The sequence below is a fragment of the Aotus nancymaae genome, unplaced genomic scaffold, assembly GCF_030222135.1.
Source record: "Aotus nancymaae isolate 86718 unplaced genomic scaffold, 86718_ANA_hifiasm-v0.15.2.pri h1tg000072l, whole genome shotgun sequence".
Lineage (NCBI taxonomy): Eukaryota > Metazoa > Chordata > Mammalia > Primates > Aotidae > Aotus > Aotus nancymaae.
In genome coordinates this window covers 14,960,261-14,980,962 of record NW_026988487.1, presented here as the reverse complement: position 1 = coordinate 14,980,962, position 20,702 = coordinate 14,960,261, and the positions used below count along the sequence as shown (strand labels likewise).

At 38.8% G+C, this 20,702-nt stretch overlaps 1 protein-coding gene and 1 pseudogene across 2 annotated transcripts in view; one reads left to right on the top strand and one right to left on the bottom strand.

Moving 5' to 3' along the window:
- The window catches only part of TAOK1 (TAO kinase 1), a 180,113-nt gene that overhangs the window by 105,157 nt on the left and 54,254 nt on the right, over positions 1–20,702 (bottom strand). Inside the window, exon 2 of one of the 2 annotated variants that reach the window (XM_012449312.3) lies at positions 7,749–7,968. In XM_012449312.3, coding sequence (XP_012304735.1) covers positions 7,749–7,880 — 132 coding nt within the window. In that variant the 5' untranslated portion in view covers positions 7,881–7,968. Of the gene's footprint in view, positions 1–7,748; positions 8,293–20,702 lie in introns of those variants that run through there. The other variant, XM_012449313.3, reaches the window with a different exon arrangement.
- Positions 15,763–15,863, top strand: LOC135271022 (U6 spliceosomal RNA; annotated as a pseudogene).

Below are 20,702 nucleotides of genomic sequence, written 5' to 3'. Positions count from 1 at the left end.
AGATATAGCCTAACTGCCACAGAAAGGACGTTAGCTCAGAGATTCCTCCTGAAATCACCAACTTCAAAGATCAAAGGGAGATAAATCCATGAAGATGGGAAGAAACCAGCGCAAAAAGGATGAAACCATCAAAGACCAGAACACCTCTTCTCCTCCCAGGGATCACAACTCCTCACCATCAAGGGAACAAAACAAGACAGAAAATGAGTTTGACGAATTGACGGAAGCAGGCTTCAGAAGGTGGGTAATAACAAACCTCTCTGAGCTAAAGGAACATATTCTAACCCAATGCAAAGAAACTAAGAACCTTGAAAAAAGGTTAGACGAAATGCTAACTAGAATAACCAGCTTAGAGAAGAACATAAATGACTTGATGGAGCTGAAAAACACAGCACAAGAACTTTGTGAGGCATATACAAGTTTCAACAGCCGAATCGATCAAGCAGAAGAAAGGATATCAGAGATAAAAGATCAAATCAATGAAATAAAATGAGAAGGCAAGACTAGAGAAAAAAGAGTGAAAAGAAACAAAGCCTCAATGAACTATGGGATTATGTGAAAAGACCTAATCTACACTCGATCAGTGTACCTGAATGTGAAACGGAGAATGAATCCAAGTTGGAAAACACTCTTCAGGATATTATCCAAGAGAACTTCCCCAAACTAACAAGACAGGCCAACATTCAAATCCAGGAATTACAGAGAACACCACAAAGATATTCCTCAAGAAGAGCAACCCCAAGGCACGTAATCGTCAGATTCACCAGGGTTGAAATGAAGGAAAAAAATTCTAAGGGCAGCCAGAGAAAAATGTTGAGTCACCCACAAAGGAAAGACCATCAGATTCAAAGTGGATCTCTCGGCAGAAACCCTACAAGCTAGAAGGGAGTGGGGACCAATATTCAACATCCTTAAAGAAGAGAACTTTCAACCCAGAATTTCATATCCAGCCAAACTAAGCTTCATAAGTGAAGAAGAAATAAAATCCTTTACAGACAAGCAATTGCTGAGAGATTTCATCACTACAAGACCTGCCTTACAAGAACTCCTGAAGGAAGTACTAAACATGGAAAGGAACAACCAGTACCAGTCACTGCAAAAATGTATCAAATGATAAAGAATAACGATGCACTGAAGAAACTGCATCAACTAACAGGCAAAATAACCAGCCAGTAACAAAATGGCAGGATCAAATTCAAACATAACAGTATTAACGTTGAATGTAAATGGCCTAAATGCCCCAATCCAAAGACACAGACTGACAAACTGGATAAAAAGTCAAGACCCATCAGTGTGCTGTATTCAGGAGACCCAGCTCACATGCAAGACTCACACAGACTCAAAATAAAGGGATGGAAGATTTACCAACCAAATGGAGAGCAAAAAAAAAAAAAAAAGCAGGGATAGCAGTAATCCTAGTCTCTGATAAAACGGACTTTAAACCAACAAAGATCAAAAGAGACAAAGAAGGGCATTACATAATGGTAAAATGATCAATGCAACAAGAAGAGCTAACTATCGGCCGGGCGCGGTGGCTCAAGCCTGTAATCCCAGCACTTTGGGAGGCCGAGGCGGGTGGATCACGAGGTCAAGAGATCGAGACCATCCTGGTCAACATGGTGAAACCCCATCTCTACTAAAAATACAAAAAATTAGCTGGGCATGGTGGCGCGTGCCTGTAATCCCAGCTACTCAGGAGGCTGAGGCAGGAGAATTGCCTGAACCCAGGAGGCGGAGGTTGCGGTGAGCCGCGATAGCGCCATTGCACTCCAGCCTGGGTAACAAGAGCGAAACTCCGTCTCAAAAAAAAAAAGAGCTAACTATCCTAAATACATATGCACCCAATGCAGGAGCACCTAGATACATAAAGCAAGTTCTTAACAACCTACAAAGAGACTTAGACTCACACACACTCTACTAACAATACTGGACAGATCAACGAGACAGAAAGTCAACAAGTATATATCCAGGACTTGAATGCACATCTGGACCAAGCAGACCTAATAGACATTTACAGAACACTCCACCCCAAATCCACAGAATACACATTCTTCTCAGCACATCGCACTTACTCTAAAATTGACCACATAATTGGAAGTAAATCACTCCTCAGCAAATGCAAAAGAACGGAAATCATAACAAACAGTCTCTCAGACCACTGCGCAATCAAATTAGAACTCAGGATTAAGAAAAGCACTCAAAACTGCACAATCACATGGAAACTGAACAACTTGCTCCTGAATGACAAATGGATAAACAATGAAATGAAGGCAGAAATAAAAATGTTCTTCGAAACCAACAAGAATGATGACACAACATACCAGAATCTATGGGACACATTTAAAGCAGCATCTAGAGGGAAATTTATAGCAATAAATGCGCACATGAGAAACAAGGAAAGATCTAAAATCAACACCTTATCATCAAAATTGAAAGAGCTAGAGGCGCAAGATCAAAAAAACTCAAAAGCAAGCAGAAGACAAGAAATAACTAAGATCAGAGCAGAAATGAAGGAGATAGAGATACAAAAAACCCTTCAAAATAAATAAATAAATCCAGGAGCTGGTTTTTTGAAAAGATCAACAAAATAGACCACTAGCTAGACTAATAAAAAAGAAAAGAGAGAAGAATCAAATAGATCCAATAAAAAATGATAAAGAGAAGATCACCACCAATTCCTCGAAAATACAAACTACCATCAGAGATTACTATAAACAGCTCTATACACATAAACCAGTAAATCTGGAAGAAATGGATAAATTCCTGGACACTTGCACACTCCCAAGACTAACCCAGGAAGAAGTTGAAACCTTGAATAGACCAATAACAAGGTCTGAAGTCGAGACAGCAATTAATAGCCTACCAACCAAAAAAAGTTCAGGTCCAGATGGGTTCACAGCCAAATTCTAACAGACATACAAAGAGGAGCTGGTACCGTTCCTGTTGAAACTATTCCAAACAATACAAAAAGAGGGAATCCTCCCTGATTCCATGAGACCAACATCATCCTGATACCAAAACCTGGCAGAGACACAACTAAAAAAGAAAACTACAGGCCAATATCCATGATGAACATTGATGCAAAAATCTTCAATAAAATACTGGCAAAGTGAATCCAACCGTGCATCAAAAAACTTATCCACCACAGTGAAGTAGGCTTCATCCCAGGGATGCAAGGCTGGTTCGATATACACAAAACTATAAACACAATCCATCACATAAACAGAACCAAAGACAAAAACCACATGATTATCTCAATAGATGCAGAGAAGGCCTTCGACAAAATTCAACAGCCCTTTATGCTAAAAACTCTCAATAAACTAGGTATCGATGGAACGTATCTCAAAATAATAAAAGCGATTTACGACAAACCCACAGCCAATATCATACTGAATGGACAAAAACTAGAAGCATTCCCTTTAAAAACTGGCACTAGACAAGAATGCCCTCTTTCACCACTCCTATTCAATACAGTATTGGAAGTTCTAGGCAGAGCAATTAGGCAAGAAAAAGAAAAAAAGGGCATTCAGTGAGGAAAAGAAGAAGTCAAATTGTCGCTATTTGCAGACGACATGATCATATATTTATTTATTTATTCATTCTTTCTTTTTTTTTTGTGATCATATATTTAAAAGACCCCATCATCTCAACCCAAAACCTCCTTAAGCTGATAAACAACTTTGGCAAAGTCTCAGGCTACAAAATCAATATGCAGAAATCACAAGCATTCCTCTACATCAACATCAGACAAACAACCAAATCATGGGCAAACTCCCATTTGCAATTGCTACAAAGAGAATAAAATATCTAGGAATACAACCAACAAAGGATGTAAAAGATTGCTTCAAGGAGAACTACAAACCACTGATCAAGGAAATAAGAGAGGACACAAACAGATGGAAAAACATTCCACGCTCATGGTTAGGAAGAATCAATATTGTGAAAATGGCCGTACTGCCCAAAGTAATTTATAGATTCAATGCTATCGCCATCAAGCTACCACTGACCTTCTTCACAGAACTGGAAAAAAACACTTTAAACTTCATATGGAACCAAAAGGGCCCAAAGTAATTTATAGATTCAATGCTATCCCCATCAAGCTACCACTGACCTTCTTCACAGAACTGGAAAAAAACACTTTAAACTTCATATGGAACCAAAAGGGAGCCTGCATAGCCAAGACAATCCTAAGCAAAAAGAAAAAAGGTGGAGGAATCACGCTACCTGACTTCAAACTATACTACAAGGCTACAGTAATCAAAACAGCCTGGGACTGGTACCAAAACAGAGATATAGACCAATAGAACAGAACAGAGGCCTTGGAAACAACGCCACACATCTACAACCATATGATCTTTGACAAACCTGACAAAAACAAGCAATGGGGAAAGGATTCCCTGTTTAATAAATGGTGTTGGGAAAACTGGCTAGCCATATGCAGGAAGCTGAAACTGGACCCCTTCCTTACATCTTATAGAAAAATTAACTCCAGATGGATTAAAGATTTAAACATAAGAACTAACACCATGAAAACCCCAGAAGAAAACCTAGGCAATACCATTCAGGACATAGGCCAAGGCAAGGACTTCGTGACTAAAACACCAAAAGCAACAGCAACAAAAGCCAAAATAGACAAATGGGATCTAATTAAGCTTCAGAGCTTTTGCACAGCAAAAGAAACAATTATTAGAGTGAACCAGCAACCAAGAGAATGGAAAAAAATTTTTGCAATCTACCCATCCGACAAAGGGTTAATATCCAGAATCTACAAAGAACTAAAGCGGATTTACAAGAAAAACAAACAAACCCATTCGAAAGTGGGCAAAGGATATGAACAGACATTTTTCAAAAGAAGACATATATGTGGCCAACAAACATGAAAAAATGCTCATCATCACTGGTCATTAGAGAAATGCAAATCAAAACCACACTGAGATACCATTTCACGCCAGTTAGAATGGCGATCATTAAAATATCTGGAGACAACAGATGCTGGAGAGGATGTGGAGAAAAAGAAACACTTTTACACTGTTGGTGGGAATGTAAATTAGTTCAACCATTATGGAAGACAGTGTGGCGACTCCTCAAGGATCTAGAAATAGAAATTCCATTTGATCCAGCAATCCCATTACTGGGTATATACCCAAAGGATTATAAATCATTCTATTATAAAGACACATGCACACCTATGTTCATTGTGGCGCTGTTTACAATAGCAAAGACCTGGAACCAACCCAAATGCCCATCGTTGATAGACTGGACAAAGAAAATGTGGCACATATACACCACGGAATACTATGCAGTCATAAAAAATGACGAGTTCGTGTCCTTTGTAGAGACATGGATGAATCTGGAAACCGTCAATTCTCAGCAAACTGACACAAGAACAGAAAATCAAACATCGCATGTTTTTACTCATAGGCGGGTGATGAACAATGAGAACACTTGAGCACAGGGAAGAGAACAAAACTCACTGGGCTAGGCTGGGAGACAGAGGGTAGGGGCGGGAAGGGACATGTATCAAATAAAGATTTTATATCCTGAATATACTAAGAACCCCTGGCCGGGCCCAGTGGCTCATGCCTATAATCCCAGCCCTTTGGGAGGCCAGACAGGTGATCACCTGATCAGGAGTTTGAGACCAGCATAGCCAACAAGGTGAAACCCCATCTCTAATAAAAATACAAAAATTAGCTGGGCATGGTGGTGGGTGCCTGTAATCCCAGCTACTTTGGAAGTTAACGCAAGACAATCACTTGAAGCTGGGAGACAGAGGTTGCAGTGAGCCGAGATTGAGCCATTGCACTCCAGCCTGGACAACAAGAGCAAAACTCCATCTCAAAAAACAAAGACAGTAACAAAAAAACACTAAGAACCCCTAAAATTCAACAAGAAAGAGACAGTCCAAATGTAAAAATGGGAAAAGTAATATACATTTCTCCAAAGAAGATACACAAATGGCACTTGAAAAGATGCTCAACATCATCAGTCATCAGGGAAATGCAAACCAAAACCACAATAAGGTATCACTTAATATCTAGTAGGATGGCTATAATAAAAGTAAGTGGAAAACAAAAGGCACTGTTGAGGATGTGAAGAAACTAGAACACTCATACGTTGCTGGTGGGAATGGAAATGATGCAGCTGCTGTGGTGCAGTTTAGCCGTTCCACAAACAAACACAGAATACTATAGGAACCGGCAATTCCACTCCTAGGTACCTACTCAAAACTGAAAACAGGGACTCAACCAGATACACATCAGTGTTCACAGCAGCATCGTTCACAATAGTCAAAAGTGGAAACAACCCATGTGTTCATCAACAGATGCATGAATAAACAAATTATGGTTTATACATACAATGGAATATTATTTAGCTATAAAGAAGAATAAAGTTCTCACACATACTGCAATATGGATAAAGCTCAAAAACAATTAGTTAAATAATATAAACTAGAAAAAAAAGGACAAATATTGTTTGACTCCATTTCTATGAATATCTAAAAATATCTAAGCAAATTCATAGAGATGAAGGGAGATTACAGGTATCGGGACTGGGAGGAGGGTGAAATGGGGGTTACTGTTAATGGATACAGAGTTTCTACTTTGGGTCATGAAAATGTTTTAGAAGTAGATAGTAGTAATGTACAAATGTTACAAATAATTAAAACAGCAAATTTGATGCATTTTTTTTTTAGCTCATACTCACGTGCACACACACAAATGCATATAAAAGAAACATACTTTGGTATATCTGTCAAATAATGATCCTAGACCCCAGAAGACTAAGACTGACTCTGAATGAGACTTTACAGAAGTAGAAATCAGAGAAAGTCTGTGTTCTGCAATATTTAATTCTATAGCAATGCAAGCCATAAGACTCATAAAAACAGTGTGCTAAGAATTCTAGAAAAGTAACATGTAAGTTAAACCAAAGTAATTTTTTTTCTTTCTTTTTTTTTTTGAGACAGGATCTAGCTCTGTCACTCAGGCTAGAATGCAGTGGTACAATCTCGGCTCACTGCAACCTTTGCCTCCTGGGCTCAGATGATTCTCCCGCCTCAGCCTCCTGAGTAGCTAGAACTACAGGACTGCACCACCACACCTGGCTAAGTTTTTTATTTTTTGTAGAGACAGGGTTTCACCATGTTGCCCAGGGTGGTCTCAAACTCCTGGGCTCAAGTGATCCACCCACCTTGCCTCCCAAAGGGCTAGAATTACAGGCGTAAGCCAACAAGCCGGGCCCACAAAATCATATTCTTTCTCATTTTTTCAATATTCCAAGAAGTTCAATCAATAAAACAATTTTTATATTTGAATCTTACCCCCCCCAACACACACACACGCACACTCACTCTCTCTCTCCTATGCAAGTGACTATAAAATGACTGTGGCCTATCTCTCTCTCTCTTTTTTTTTGAGACAGTCTCACTCTTGTCGCCCAGTCTGGAGAGCAACGGTATAATCTTGGCTCACAGCAACCTCCACCTCCCGGGTTCAAGCAATTCTCCTGCCTCAGCCTCCTGAGTAGCTGGGATTGCAGGCACGAGATGGTTTCACCATATTGGTCAGACTGGTCTCGAACTCCTGATCTCGTGATCCACATGCCTCAGCCTCCCTAAGTGCTGGGATTACAGGCGTGGGCCACCCTGCCTGGCCCTATATCTCTTTTTATTTACTGTATTTTGCTCTGTCAGGAGTGGACATTAAGTAAATGCTGGTCACTGACATCAAGCCATTAACACTTACAAAATACACTGCTCCAAAGCTTCCATGGCCAATTTCTCTGAGATCTGTGAAGAGCTTCTCTGGATCTTCTTTGAAGAAGAGCTCTGCAATTTCAGGGTCCTTCAGGCTGCCTGCTCTGTTAGTTGATGGCATCCTGCTGAGCAGTCAGCTGTCTGATTCTAATTTTATACTGCTATCCCAATCCTTGGTTCATCTGTATGAATGAAGCTGGCATAAACTACTGTAGAGAAATAGAAAAAAAAAAAAAAAGTCAGTATAAGGTCATATACTGATAGCATCTACAAATTTATCTCATGTCTACAATTTCACTGAAAAGGCAGTGTGGATACTACTGCAGTAATTCCTAAACCCGTTTCATCATCATAAACACCTGTGGTACTTAAAAAAGTTCCCAGTATACAGCACTTTTAAAAAATGAGATAATCTTTGTGTCTTGGCAGGCTTTCCAAGTCAATACTTAAAAATTTACTTCTGATGCAGTTATCTCATCAATAGAGAAGATAACATAAAAGAGATTGTTTTTTCTTTTGAATGTCAAGTGTATAAAAGAGATTTTTAAAATACACAATAACTCAAAATGTACCCACAGTATTTTCAACAACAGGAAACTTCCTTTTCTGTTCAGATACCATATGCCAGTGTATTAATCAACTCTAACCGACATAAAAGAAAAATACAGTGAGAGAAAGTAATGAATTTCACACAGACAACTCTTTCCCTATAAACTTGATTTTGACCATAGCAAAGTCACTTAACTTCTCATTCCTAAACTTAGTAGGTTGAACTAAATTCCATATAAAGTATTAATTTTCAATTAACCTATAAAAAATAACAAACTTCAGTGTTATTTAAGACCACATTTAAGAATTTTGAATAAATTTTAGTACCCTAACAAGAATTATTTTACATTAAAATTTTCTAACTTGGTCCATGATCTGCATCTTCTTTGTTATCTACCTAACAAATTCCCACTCAAAGTCTTTCAAGATTTAGATTAAATGTCATAAAGTTTGTAAAATCTTAAGTCTATTAGGAAGAGTTGGTCACCCTCCCTTTATGCCCCCAAAGCATCCCGCAGCATATACCATATTATATTGCTATTATTTAACTCTCTGTCCTAAACAAGCAGGGACAATGTGTCTCATTCATCTTTGTATCATCTCTCTAGCTCCTACCCCTTACCTTCTACAGTTAATATTATATAAATATTGCTGAATAAAAGAATATACTCCTCTTCTCTGCAGCTCCTAAAAATAATTTCACTTCCACAAATACTTACAGAACAAACAGTAATGCGTAAGACTATGATACATAAAAACATTAAAGTTGTCAAGAACAGAGAAAATGCAGGATAGCAACTTCCAAAAACTCAGATAGACAAGAAATAATTAGGGATTGAAATACTTGCTCAACCAAAGACCAAAATATAACACAATACTATCACCATCACAAGAGTAAAATACTAAAACAAAACAAGAATATTAATAACCTAAAAAAAAACGCAGAAACAAACCCATGTTTGTCTACCTTGAAATTTAACACACACAGTTAAAGGAGAAGAAATAAATTGCGAAAACTTGTCAATCCATTTGGAAAAAAAATTATATGCCTATCACTTATCTTACCATAAACATTACTGCTAAGTGGCTCAAAAAGGCATCTCAAATCAATGCGGCAAAGATTGATTTGATAAAAATGTATTGTTGGGAGAGCCTAATAGCCATATGAGAGAAAAATTATACCTTTTCCTCAAACTGAACATCAGATTTACATAGGGATCAGATACACAAATATTAAAAAATGAAATAAGTACTAGGAGGAAATATGAGTAAATTTCTTTGTAACCAGTGTGAGGAAACTTATCTATGATCTACATCCAAAGCAATAAGGAAACAGACATATTTGACAATATAAAAAAGGAAATCTGAGAGGAAGGAACACAGTAAAAGACACCAAAAAGAATAAAAAGCAGGCTGGCACAGTGGCTCACGCCTATAATCCCAGCACGTTGGGAGGCCAAGGCAGGCAGATCACCTGAGGTCAGGAGTTTGAGACCAGCCTGACCAACATGGATAAACACTGTCTCTACTAAAAATACAAAATTAGCCAGGCGTAGTGGCACATGCCTGCCATCTCAGCTACTAGGGAGGCTGCGGCAGAAGAATTGCTTGAACCTGGGTGGTAGAGGTTGCTGTGAGCCGAGATCATGCCATTGCACTCCAGCCCGGGCAACAAGAGCAAAACTCCATCTCAAAAAATAAAATAAAATAAAAGAATAAAAAGCAGATAAACTTGATACAAAAGCAGGAAGTACAACTCTAAGAATTTTTTTTAAAAAAGATAGGACAGGTGAGTTGGCTAATACCTGTAATCCCAGCACACTGCGAGGCCAAGGCAGGTGGATTACCTGCGGTCAGGAGTTCGAGACCAGCCTGGCCAACATGGTGAAACTCCGTTTCTACTAAAAATATAAAAATTAGGGGCCAGGCGTGGTTGCTCATGCCTATAATCCCAGCACTTTGGGAGGCCGAGGCGGGTGGATCACAAGGTCAAGAGATCGAGACCATCCTGGTCAACATGGTGAAACCCCGTCTCTACTAAAAATACAAAAAATTAGCTGGGCATGGTGGCGTGTGCCTGTAATCCCAGCTACTTAGGAGGCTGAGGCAGGAGAATTGCCTGAACCCGGGAGGCGGAGGTTGCGGTGAGCCGAGATCGCGCCATTGCACTCCAGCCTGGGTAACAAGAGCGAAACTCCATCTCAAAAAAAAAATGAGATGGGTGTGGTAGTGCATGCCTATAGTCTCAGCTGCTCAGGAGGCTGAGGCGGGAGAATTGCTTGAATCCAGGAGGTGGAGGCCACAGTGAGCAGAAACTGTGCCACTGCACTCCAGTCTGGGCGACAGAGCAAGACCCTGTCTCAAAAAATAATAATAAAATAAACTTTTAAAAAGTCTCAAACTGGAGAGATCCAAGATGGCTGATGATTAGCAGCTCGGGCACGTACCTCCCAGTGAAAGCTCAAAGAACGAGAGGACGCCACACTTTCAGACAAATATTAGTTGCTCACGGACCACGAGATTCCCAGTGGAGGAGCTCCACGGGTCGCCAGGGCGACTCTTGTGGCCGGCGTGGCGGTTTTGCTGGTGCCTTAGCACGCCAGTTCTTGGTGCAGAGTCCGGATATTCCCGGGCAGAAAAGCACCATCAATCTTAACACCGCTCTTTTGGCCGGCTCAGTGGATTGCTCAGATTTCGGCGCAGGGAATCAACAAGTTGGACGTCAGAGACCCAGTTAGAAAGTCGGTAATTATAAAGACGACAGACGGACAAATATATAATGAAGGGAAGAAACCAGCGTAAAAAGGTAGAGAATACTCAAAATCAGAATGCCTCTCCCTCTACAGGGGATTGCAATTCCTCATCAGTAACGGAACAAGGCTTAATAGATTACACCGGTATTCCAATAACAGAAGCAGGTTTCCAAACGTGGGTGATAAGAAACTTCTGTGAATTAAAAGAACTTATTCTAACCCAATGCAAAGAAACTAAGAACCTTGAAAAAAGGTTTAACGAAATGTTAATGAGAATGGACAATTTAGAGAAGAATATAAGTGAATTGATGGAGCTGAAAAACACAACACGAGAACTTCGCGAAGCATGCACAAGTTTAAACAGTCGAATTGATCAAGCAGAAGGAAGGATATCAGAAGTCGAGGACCAGCTCAGTGAAATGAAACGAGAAGACAAGAATGCAGAAAAAAGGATGAAAAGGAATGAGCAAAGTCTCCAGGAAATATGGGACTATGTGAAAAGACCTAATTTACGTTTGATAGGTGTACCTGAATGTGATGAAGAGAATGAATCCAAGTTGGAAAATACTCTTCAGGATATCATTCAGGAAAATTTTCCCAACCTGGCAAGGCAGGGTAATATTCAACTCCAGGTAATACAGAGAACACCACAAAGATATTCTTCAAGAAGACCAACCCCAAGGCACATAATTGCCAGATTTATTAGGGTTGAAATGAAGGAGAAAATACTAAGGGCAGCTAGAGAGAAAGTTCAGGTTACCCATAAAGGGAAACCTATCAGACTTACAGCAGATCTCTCAGCAGAAACCCTACAAGCCAGAAAAGAGTGGGGACCAATATTTAACATCCTTAAAGAAAAGAACTTTCAACCCAGAATTTCCTATCCAGCCTAACTAAGCTTTATGTGCGAAGGAAAAATTAAATCTTTTGCGAACAAACAAGTACTTAGAGAGTTCACCACCACCAGGCCTGCTTTACAAGAGCTTCTGAAAGAAGCACTATACATATAAAGGAACAACCAATATCAGCCTTTCCAAAAATATATCAAAAAGCAAAGAACTTTAACACAATAAAAAATTCACATCAACTAATGGGCAAAACAGCCAGCTAGTATCAAATGCTGGTATTAAACTTACATATATTTTAATTGGATAAAAAGCCAAAACCCATCGGTATGCTGCATCCGGGCCCATCTTACATGAAACAATACACAAAGACTCAGAGAGAAGGAGGAAGATTTACCAATTGAACAGAGAGTAAAAATAAACTAATAAACAAAAAGCAGCAGATGCAATTCTCACCTCTGATAAAGTAGACTTTAAAGCAACAAAGATCAAAAGAGACGAGGAATGACATTACATAATGGCAAAAGGATCAATGCAACAAGAAGAGCTAACGATTCTATAGATCAACGAGATAGAAAATTAACAAGGATATTCAGAACTTGAACTCAGACCCGGAACAAGTAAACTTAATAAATATTTATAGTACTCTCCACTTCAAATACACAAAACATACATTACCACCTCACACCTATTCCAAAGGTGACTATATAATTGGAAGTAAATCACTCCTCAGTAATCGCATAGCATTTCATAGGTTTAAATTAAATATTGGTTGGCTGTTTGTTTGTTATCTTCTTCCCTTACTCCTTCCTGATTACATCATTAAGTATAATTATCAGTATAAAAGAGGTTTTCAATACCCATTACTAAATTGCATTCTAGCCTGGGCAAGAAAGCAATACTCCCATTCTCTCTCCCTCTTTCTTTTCCTTCTCCCTCCTCCCCATTCTCTCTCTCTCTTTCTCTTCCTTTTTTCTCCTTCCTATTCTCTCTCTCTCTTAAAAAAAAAAAAAAAAAGAAAGGAAGCAAACAGAGGGACCAAGAAAAAAAAAAAAAAAAAAAAAAAAGTCTCAAACTTAAATAAGAAAGAGTTAATATCCTTAACAATGTAGAGTTTTAAAAAGAAGAAATGAACAACATCCTAATACCCCTAATATAGTTAATAAAAACGGGGGAACCCAGACACAGTGGTGGGTGCCTATAGTCCCAGCTACTCAGAAGGCTCAGGCTGGAGGATCACTTTGAGCCCAGGAGTGTGAGTTTGCAGTACACTCTGATCATGCCTGTGAATAGTCACTGCACTCCAGCCTAGGCAACAAAGTGAAACCTCTTCTCTTTAACAACAAACAAACAGCCGGGCGCGGTGGCTCACGCCTGTAATCCCAGCACTTTGGGAGGCCTAGGCGGGTGGATCACGAGGTCAAGAGATCGAGACCATCCTGGTCAATATGGTGAAACCCCATCTCTACTAAAAGTACAAAAAATTAGCTGGGCATGGTGGCGTGTGCCTGTAATCCCAGCTACTCAGGAGGCTGAGGCAGGAGAATTGCCTGAACCCAGGAGGCGGAGGTTGCGGTGAGCCGAGATTGCGCCATCGCACTCCAGCCTGGGTAACAAGAGCGAAACTCCATCTCAAAACAAACAAACAAACAAAAACAAACAAACAAACAACAACAAAAAAAAAAACAAACAAAGCGGTGACTCACTCCTGTAATCCCAGCACTTTGGGAGGCTAAGGCAGGCAGATCACCTATGGTCAGGAATTCAAGATCAGCCTGGCCAATATGGTGAAACTTCACCTCGACTAAAAATACAAAAAATTAGCCAGGCATAGTGGTGCATGCCTGTAGTTCCAGCTACTCAGGAGGCTGAGGCAGGAGAATTGCTTGAAACCGGGAGGCGGAGGTTGCAGTAAGCCGAGATTGTGTCATTGCACTCTAGCCTAGGCAAAAAGAGTGTACCTCCATCTAAAAAAAAAAAAAGAATATGGCTGGGCATGGTGGCTCACGCCTGTAATCCCAGCACTTTGGGAGGCCAAGCCAGGTGGATCACCAGGTCAGGAGATCAAGACCATCCTGGCTAACATGGTGAAACCCCGTCTCTAAAAAAAGAAAAGAAAGAAAAAAAATACAATTACTATAATCTTATGGGGAGCATAGTTGTATGTGTGGTCCATTGTTTACTGAAATATTGTTACATGGTACATGACTGCATTTGGAAAGTGAATGACATACTTATAAGTAATCCATGAGTCAATAATGGAGTTTTGAGGAAAATTAGAAGAGATTATGAACTGAATAAAAACCAAAATACAACATAAAATTTATAGGATACAGTTAAAGCAGTGCTTAGAGGGAAATGCATGGCACTAACTGCTATTTTAGAAAAACTAAGGTCTCAAATCAATAATCTAAGCTTCTAAAGCTTCTATCTTAAAAATATAGAAAGAGGCCAGGCGTGGTGGCTCACCCCTGTAATCCCAGCACTTTGGGAGGCCGAGGCAGGCGGATCACCTGAGGTCAGGAGTTCAAGACCAGCCTGGCCAACATGGTGAAATCCCATCTCTACTAAAAATACCAAAAATTAGCCAGGCGTAGTGGCAGGCGCCTATAATCCCAGCTACTCAGGAGGCTAAGACAGGAGAATTGCTTGAACCTGGGAGGAGGAGGTTGCAGTGAGCCAAAATCATGTCACTGCACTCCAGCCTGGGCAGTAAGAGCGAAACTCCGTCTCAAAAAAAAAAAAGAATATAGAAACAAAAACGCAAGTTAAACCAACAGTAAATATAAGGAAGGCAATACTAAAGAACAGAATAGAAATCAGTGAAATAGAAAACAAAATGCCGCCAGGCTTAGTAGATGATGCCTGTAATCCAAGCACTTTGGAGGCCAAGGCGGGCAGATCACCTGAGGTCGGGAGTTCAAGACCAGCCTGACCAACATGGTGAAACCCCATCTTTAAAAAAATAAATAAAAAGTTAAAAAAAAAAGAGAGAAAACAAAAAGCCAACAGAGGAAAAAAATCAATAGTCAAAAGCTGTTCTTTGAAGGGAAGCAGAGGAAGTCAATAAGACAGAAAGGCCTCTACCTAAACTAACAAAGGGAAACAAGCAGACACAAATTACTAATAAAACAAACGAAAGCGATATCACTACAGACCCTATAGACATTAAAAAGATGAGGAAATACAATGAACAGCTGTAAACTAACAATATAGATGAAATGGACAAATTATTTTAACAGGGATAAAAACTACCAAAAACTCACTCAAGAAGAAATAAACCTGATTAGTCACATGTATGTGAAAGAAAACTCCAGGCCTAGACAGTTTCACTATCAAATCCATTAAATATTAAAGAAAAAAAATACCAATTCTACATAAATTCTTCAAGCTTAGAAGAGAGAACATTTCCCAATTCATTTTATGAAGCCATCATGACATTGATATCAAAACAAACCAAAACACTGACAAAAACTGAAGATTTCTGACCAATATAAAAGCAAAAATCATCAACATAAAAGCAAAATCATCAACAAAATTATCAGCAGATTAAATTCAGCAATATATAAAAATGATACCACAGCACAATCAAGCAGGATTTATCCAGAAACGCAAGGCTGGTTCAACGTTAGAAAATCATTGTCATTCTCCATTCTAAACATACTAAAGAAGAAATATAAACAGAGACAGAAAATCAAACTGACAACATCTATTCATGATAAAAACACTCAAAACTAGGAATAGAAAGGAACATCCTTAACCTATTAAAGGTATCTACAAAAAACCTGCAGCTAACATCATATGTAATGCTTGAAGACTGAAAGCTTTCCCCTAAAGATTAGAAATAATGCAAAGGGTGCTTGCTTGGGCAGCACATATGCTAAAATTGGAATAAGAAAATTAGCATGGCCCCTGCACAAGGATGACATGCAAATTTGTACACTGTTCCATATTTGTACATTTTAAAATAACTTAAAGAGTATAATTGGATTGTTTGCAACTCAAAGGATAAGTGCTTGAGGGGATGAATACCCCATTCTTCCTTTGTGCTCATTTCACATTGCACACCTGTTTCAAAATATCTCATGTACCCCATAAATATATAAACCTACTATGTACCCACAAAAATTAAAAGTAAAAAAGAAAAAAAGAAAATGAAGGCAATGATATCCCCTCTAAGCAGTCCTAATCAACACTGTACTAGAATTTCTAGTCAGTGTTTGCTTTATAAAGGAAGAAAAAGAACTAAAAGGCATACATACCAGAAAGAAAGAAAACTCTACTTACTAATAATATTATTGTGTACAGAGAAAATCCCAAAAATGTAAAAAATAGCAATGGCAAAAAACTGAGTATACCTAAGTCTAATAATACATGGGTATAATTTGTAAAGTAAAAACAATACAAATCTGGTGAAAGAAATCAAAGTCCACCTAATTCAATGGAGAGATGTACTGTATTTATGGTGAATCACTCAATATTATTATGAGGTAATTCTCTTCTGATCCAAAAATTCAATGATTCATAGATTCGACACAATCTCAGAGTACAACAGGATTTTCTGTAGAGATCAACAAACTGATTCTAACATGTATATGAAAAGGCAAAAGCTCCAAATTAGCCAAAATAACTTAAAAAGAATAAAGGTGGGGCCAGATGCAGTAGTTCGTGCCTGTAATCCCAGCACTTTGGGAGGCCGAGGCAGGTAGATAACAAGGTCAGGAGATCGAGACCATCCTGGCCAACATGGCGAAACCTTGTCTCTACTAAAAATACAAAAATTAGCTGGGCATGGTGGTGTGTGCCTGTAATCCCAGCTACTCGGGAGACTGAGGCAGGGGAATCGCTTAAACCAGGGAGTTGGAGGTTGCAGTGAGCCGAGATCACACCACTGCATTCCAACCTGGTGACAGAGCAAGACTTGTCTCAAAAAAGAAAAAATTAAAATAAAATAATAAAATAAAGGTGAAGAACTCATATTACCTGATTTGAAGACATAATATAAAGCTACAAATAATCAAGACAGTGTGGTAATGAATGAAAGGATACACACAGTCTAATGAAACAAAAACAGAAGTCCAGAAACAGGTCATACAAATATGATCAACTGATTTTTGTCAAAGGTGCAATAAAGAAAAGGTAATCTTTTGAAAAATGGTGCCACAGCAACTGGACATCCAAAATTGAAATCTGACTTATATTTTGCACTTTACAGAAAAATGAACTCAAAACTCCATATAAAAGGCTGATACTATAAACATTTAGAAAAAAGGAGAAAATCGTTATCTTGGATTAGGCAGAGTTCTTAGGCATAATACCAAAAGCATGATCCATAAAAGGCTAATTTGAACTTTATCAAAACTAAAAACTTTTTCTCTTGCAAAGGACACTGTTAAAAGAATGAAGTCCAGCCAGAGACCAGGAGAAAATATTTTCAAATCACATATCTGAAAAAAGATTTGTATCCAGAATATCTAAAGCACTCTCAAAACTCAGTAATAGAGTTTAGTGGTACACACTTGGGTATAAAACCATAAAGAAACTCCCAGAAGTGATTACTATAAATGTTAGGATGGTGGTTAATTTAGGGAAAGGGAAGCGGTTGTGACTGGTGTGAGACCGATAGAAGATAGGGAGACCACAAGCTTCATGCAAGTTCTATTTGTTGCCTTAGGTAGTGGTTACAAGATTGTATGATTTATAATAATAATTCATTAAGCTATGTATTTATTTTTTCATTTATTTATTTATTGAGACAGAGTCTCGCTCTATCACCAGGCTGGAGTGCAGTGGCGCGATCTCAGCTCACTGCAACCTCTGCCTCCAGGTTCAAGTGATTCTCCTGCCTCAGCTTTCCAAGTAGTTGGGAATACAGGCATGCACCACCACACCCAGCTAATTTATGTATTTTTAGTAGAAACGGGGTTTCACCATGTTGGCCAGGGCAGTCTCAATCTCTTGGCCTCGTGATCCACCCGCCTTGGCCTCCCAAATTGCTGGGATTACAGGCATGAGCCACTGTGCCCGGCCTTTTTTTTTTTTTTTTTTTTTTTTGAGATGGAGTCTCGCTCTGTCGCCCAGGCTGGAGTGCAGTGGCGCAATCTCGGCTCACTGCAACCTCCGCCTCCCAGGTTGAAACGATTCTTTTGCCTCAGCCTCCCAAGTAGCTGGGATTACAGGTGCATTACACCACACGTAGCTAATTTTTTCTATTTTTAGAAGAGACGGACGGGGTTTCACCATGTTAGCTAGGATGATCCTGATCTCCTGACCTTGTGATTCTCCCACCTCGGCCTTCCAAAGGAGGGCTTGGGATTACAGGCATGAGCCATCATACCCAGCTGCTATGTATTTTTCATATTTTCTATATCTGATTTTATAATTAAAAGGTTAAAGAAAAACAAAAATTCTATGCACAATATAGTATCATATACACAAAATAATTTGTAGAGACAAGGGGACAACATACCAAAATGTTAAGCATTATTTCTAGGTAGTTATGGTGACCATTATGGCCAGTATCACAAGTCTGCTTTCCTTATGTTCAAACTTTTAAACAATAATTATATATTCCATTTCTATAACCAGGAAAAAAGATAAATAAAAAAGATCCATGAACACCTATGTATATTGTTTGGATTGTTAGAAGACAGGGAAAAGTAAAAAATATGATATATAAATATATGAGAACCCCCAAAAGACAACCCTGAAATACATCATTACACTGTTAGACTAGAGTTAATAACACTCAGTGCATAACTGCTTTTCTATACATACTCAAGTTCCCAAAATTACTTTATTATAAAAATTAGCACCATCCTGGTTGCCCTGCACCTTTTCAGAATATTGCTATAACAGAGCCATCAATGTAAACTAACAAAAAAAAAGTCTTGTTCACTTTTTTTTTCTTTTTTTCTAGGCTATCCTCCAGATCTTGTTCACTTTTAATAGCTGTCATGAAAAAAACTACAGGAAAGAAACAGCAGCGAGGAGCTTTTGCAGCAATCCTAGACTCCATAATTCTTTCAGTCTGCTAAATACACATACATAAATACCCAAACAAAATGTAGGACTAAAAAAATGGACACACTATATATAGGTGGGGTTTTTTGTTGTTGTTGTTGAGACAGTCTCACTCTGTCAGCCAGGCAGGAGTGGAGTGGCATGATCTCAGCTCACTGCAACCTCTGTCCCCCGGGCTCAAGCAATTCTCCTGCCTCGGCCTCCCAAGTAGCTGGGATTACAAGTGTGTGCCACCATACCTGGCTAATTTTTGTATTTTTAGTAGAGATGGGGTTTCACCATGTTGCCCAGGCTGGTCTCAAACTCCTGACCTCAGGTAATCCACCCAACTTGGCCTCCAAAGGTGCTGGGATTATAGGTGTGAGCCACCGTGCCTGGCCTAAATCAGGCTTTTAAAATATAAATATCTGTAACAAGTTTTTAAAGGTACTATGAAACAGCATATATAATTCTCTTTTTTTAAAAGTCTATTAGATTACTTTTTGTTTTTGAGACGGAGTTTTGCTGTCACCAAGCTGGAATGCAGTGGGCAATCTCAGCTCACTGCAACTGCCGCTTCCTGAGTTCAAGCAATTCTTCCGCCTCAGCCTCCCGAGTAGCTGGGACCACAGGTATGTGCCACCACGCCCCGCTAATTTTTTTGTATTTTTAGTAGAGACAAGGTTTCACCGTGTTGGCCAGGATGGTCGTGATCTCTTGACCTCATGATCCGCCCGCCTTGGCCTCCCAAAGTGCTGGGATTACAGGTGTGAGCACCAGATTACTTTTTTTAAAAATTATCTAATCTGTTCTTAGAGGAAAATATTAAAGTAATTTACCATGTCCTTCCTAATAAAGTGAACAATAAAAAGAAACTAACAATTACACAAATAGTCAATGAGATCTAATTTGTTCCTGGTTCCACAAAAGTTGACCAGAGAAACCTATCACTTATTAGGCTATTTACACTGGAAAATGTGAAAGGCATAATTTTTGTGGGTGGTATCACTTTGTCCAATCATAAAAGCTGATAAAAGAATAAAATCCAATATAGTTTATTTTAAAATCTCAGACCAAAGTAGGATTTTCAGAATTAAGTAACTGCTCCAAATTTGCAAAACATAGTCAAATAATTGACAATAACATCATTCAAGAGCAACAAAAAGAAGATGGGAGAGGGTACTGATAATCACAGCATATTCAGTATTACTTGAGGAATGCTCCTTGAATCAACAATGATGATGTCATGGTATTCCATCTTTTAAGAACCTTCAGATTTTCACAAAAAGGACATTGTTGGTCCTAAGCAATTGATTTAATATTATAAAGCCCTTTTCCCCATATCTGTTGGTCAGAGGGTTCAGGATTAGAAAACAGCCAACTTAGTAAAATGTGCACTCCCTTTAGAGAAAGAAAATTGCCTCTTTCCACTGCATTGGTAGAGATCATACTATCTACTATATCCTCCCTCAACAGACACACACATACAAACACACACATATATGTAATTATACCAATAACTGAAATGATAAATACAACTGAAAAATACCAGCAAGAAATTTGACATTATAGTATGAATCAGGCTTACCTACAAAGAACTAATTTGATGCTTATTGTTTGAAACTACTTATACACATTACATGTAATTACAAAAGTTTAGAATTGGAAGAAATTAAGAGATTATTTGGTCCCAAAGGGTAAAGTGTCTTTTCTCAAAATCACATGGGTAATTAATGGTGAGAAATACACAGAATCAATTTCCTGAACCACTCACCTAATTTCAAACTGAAAGAA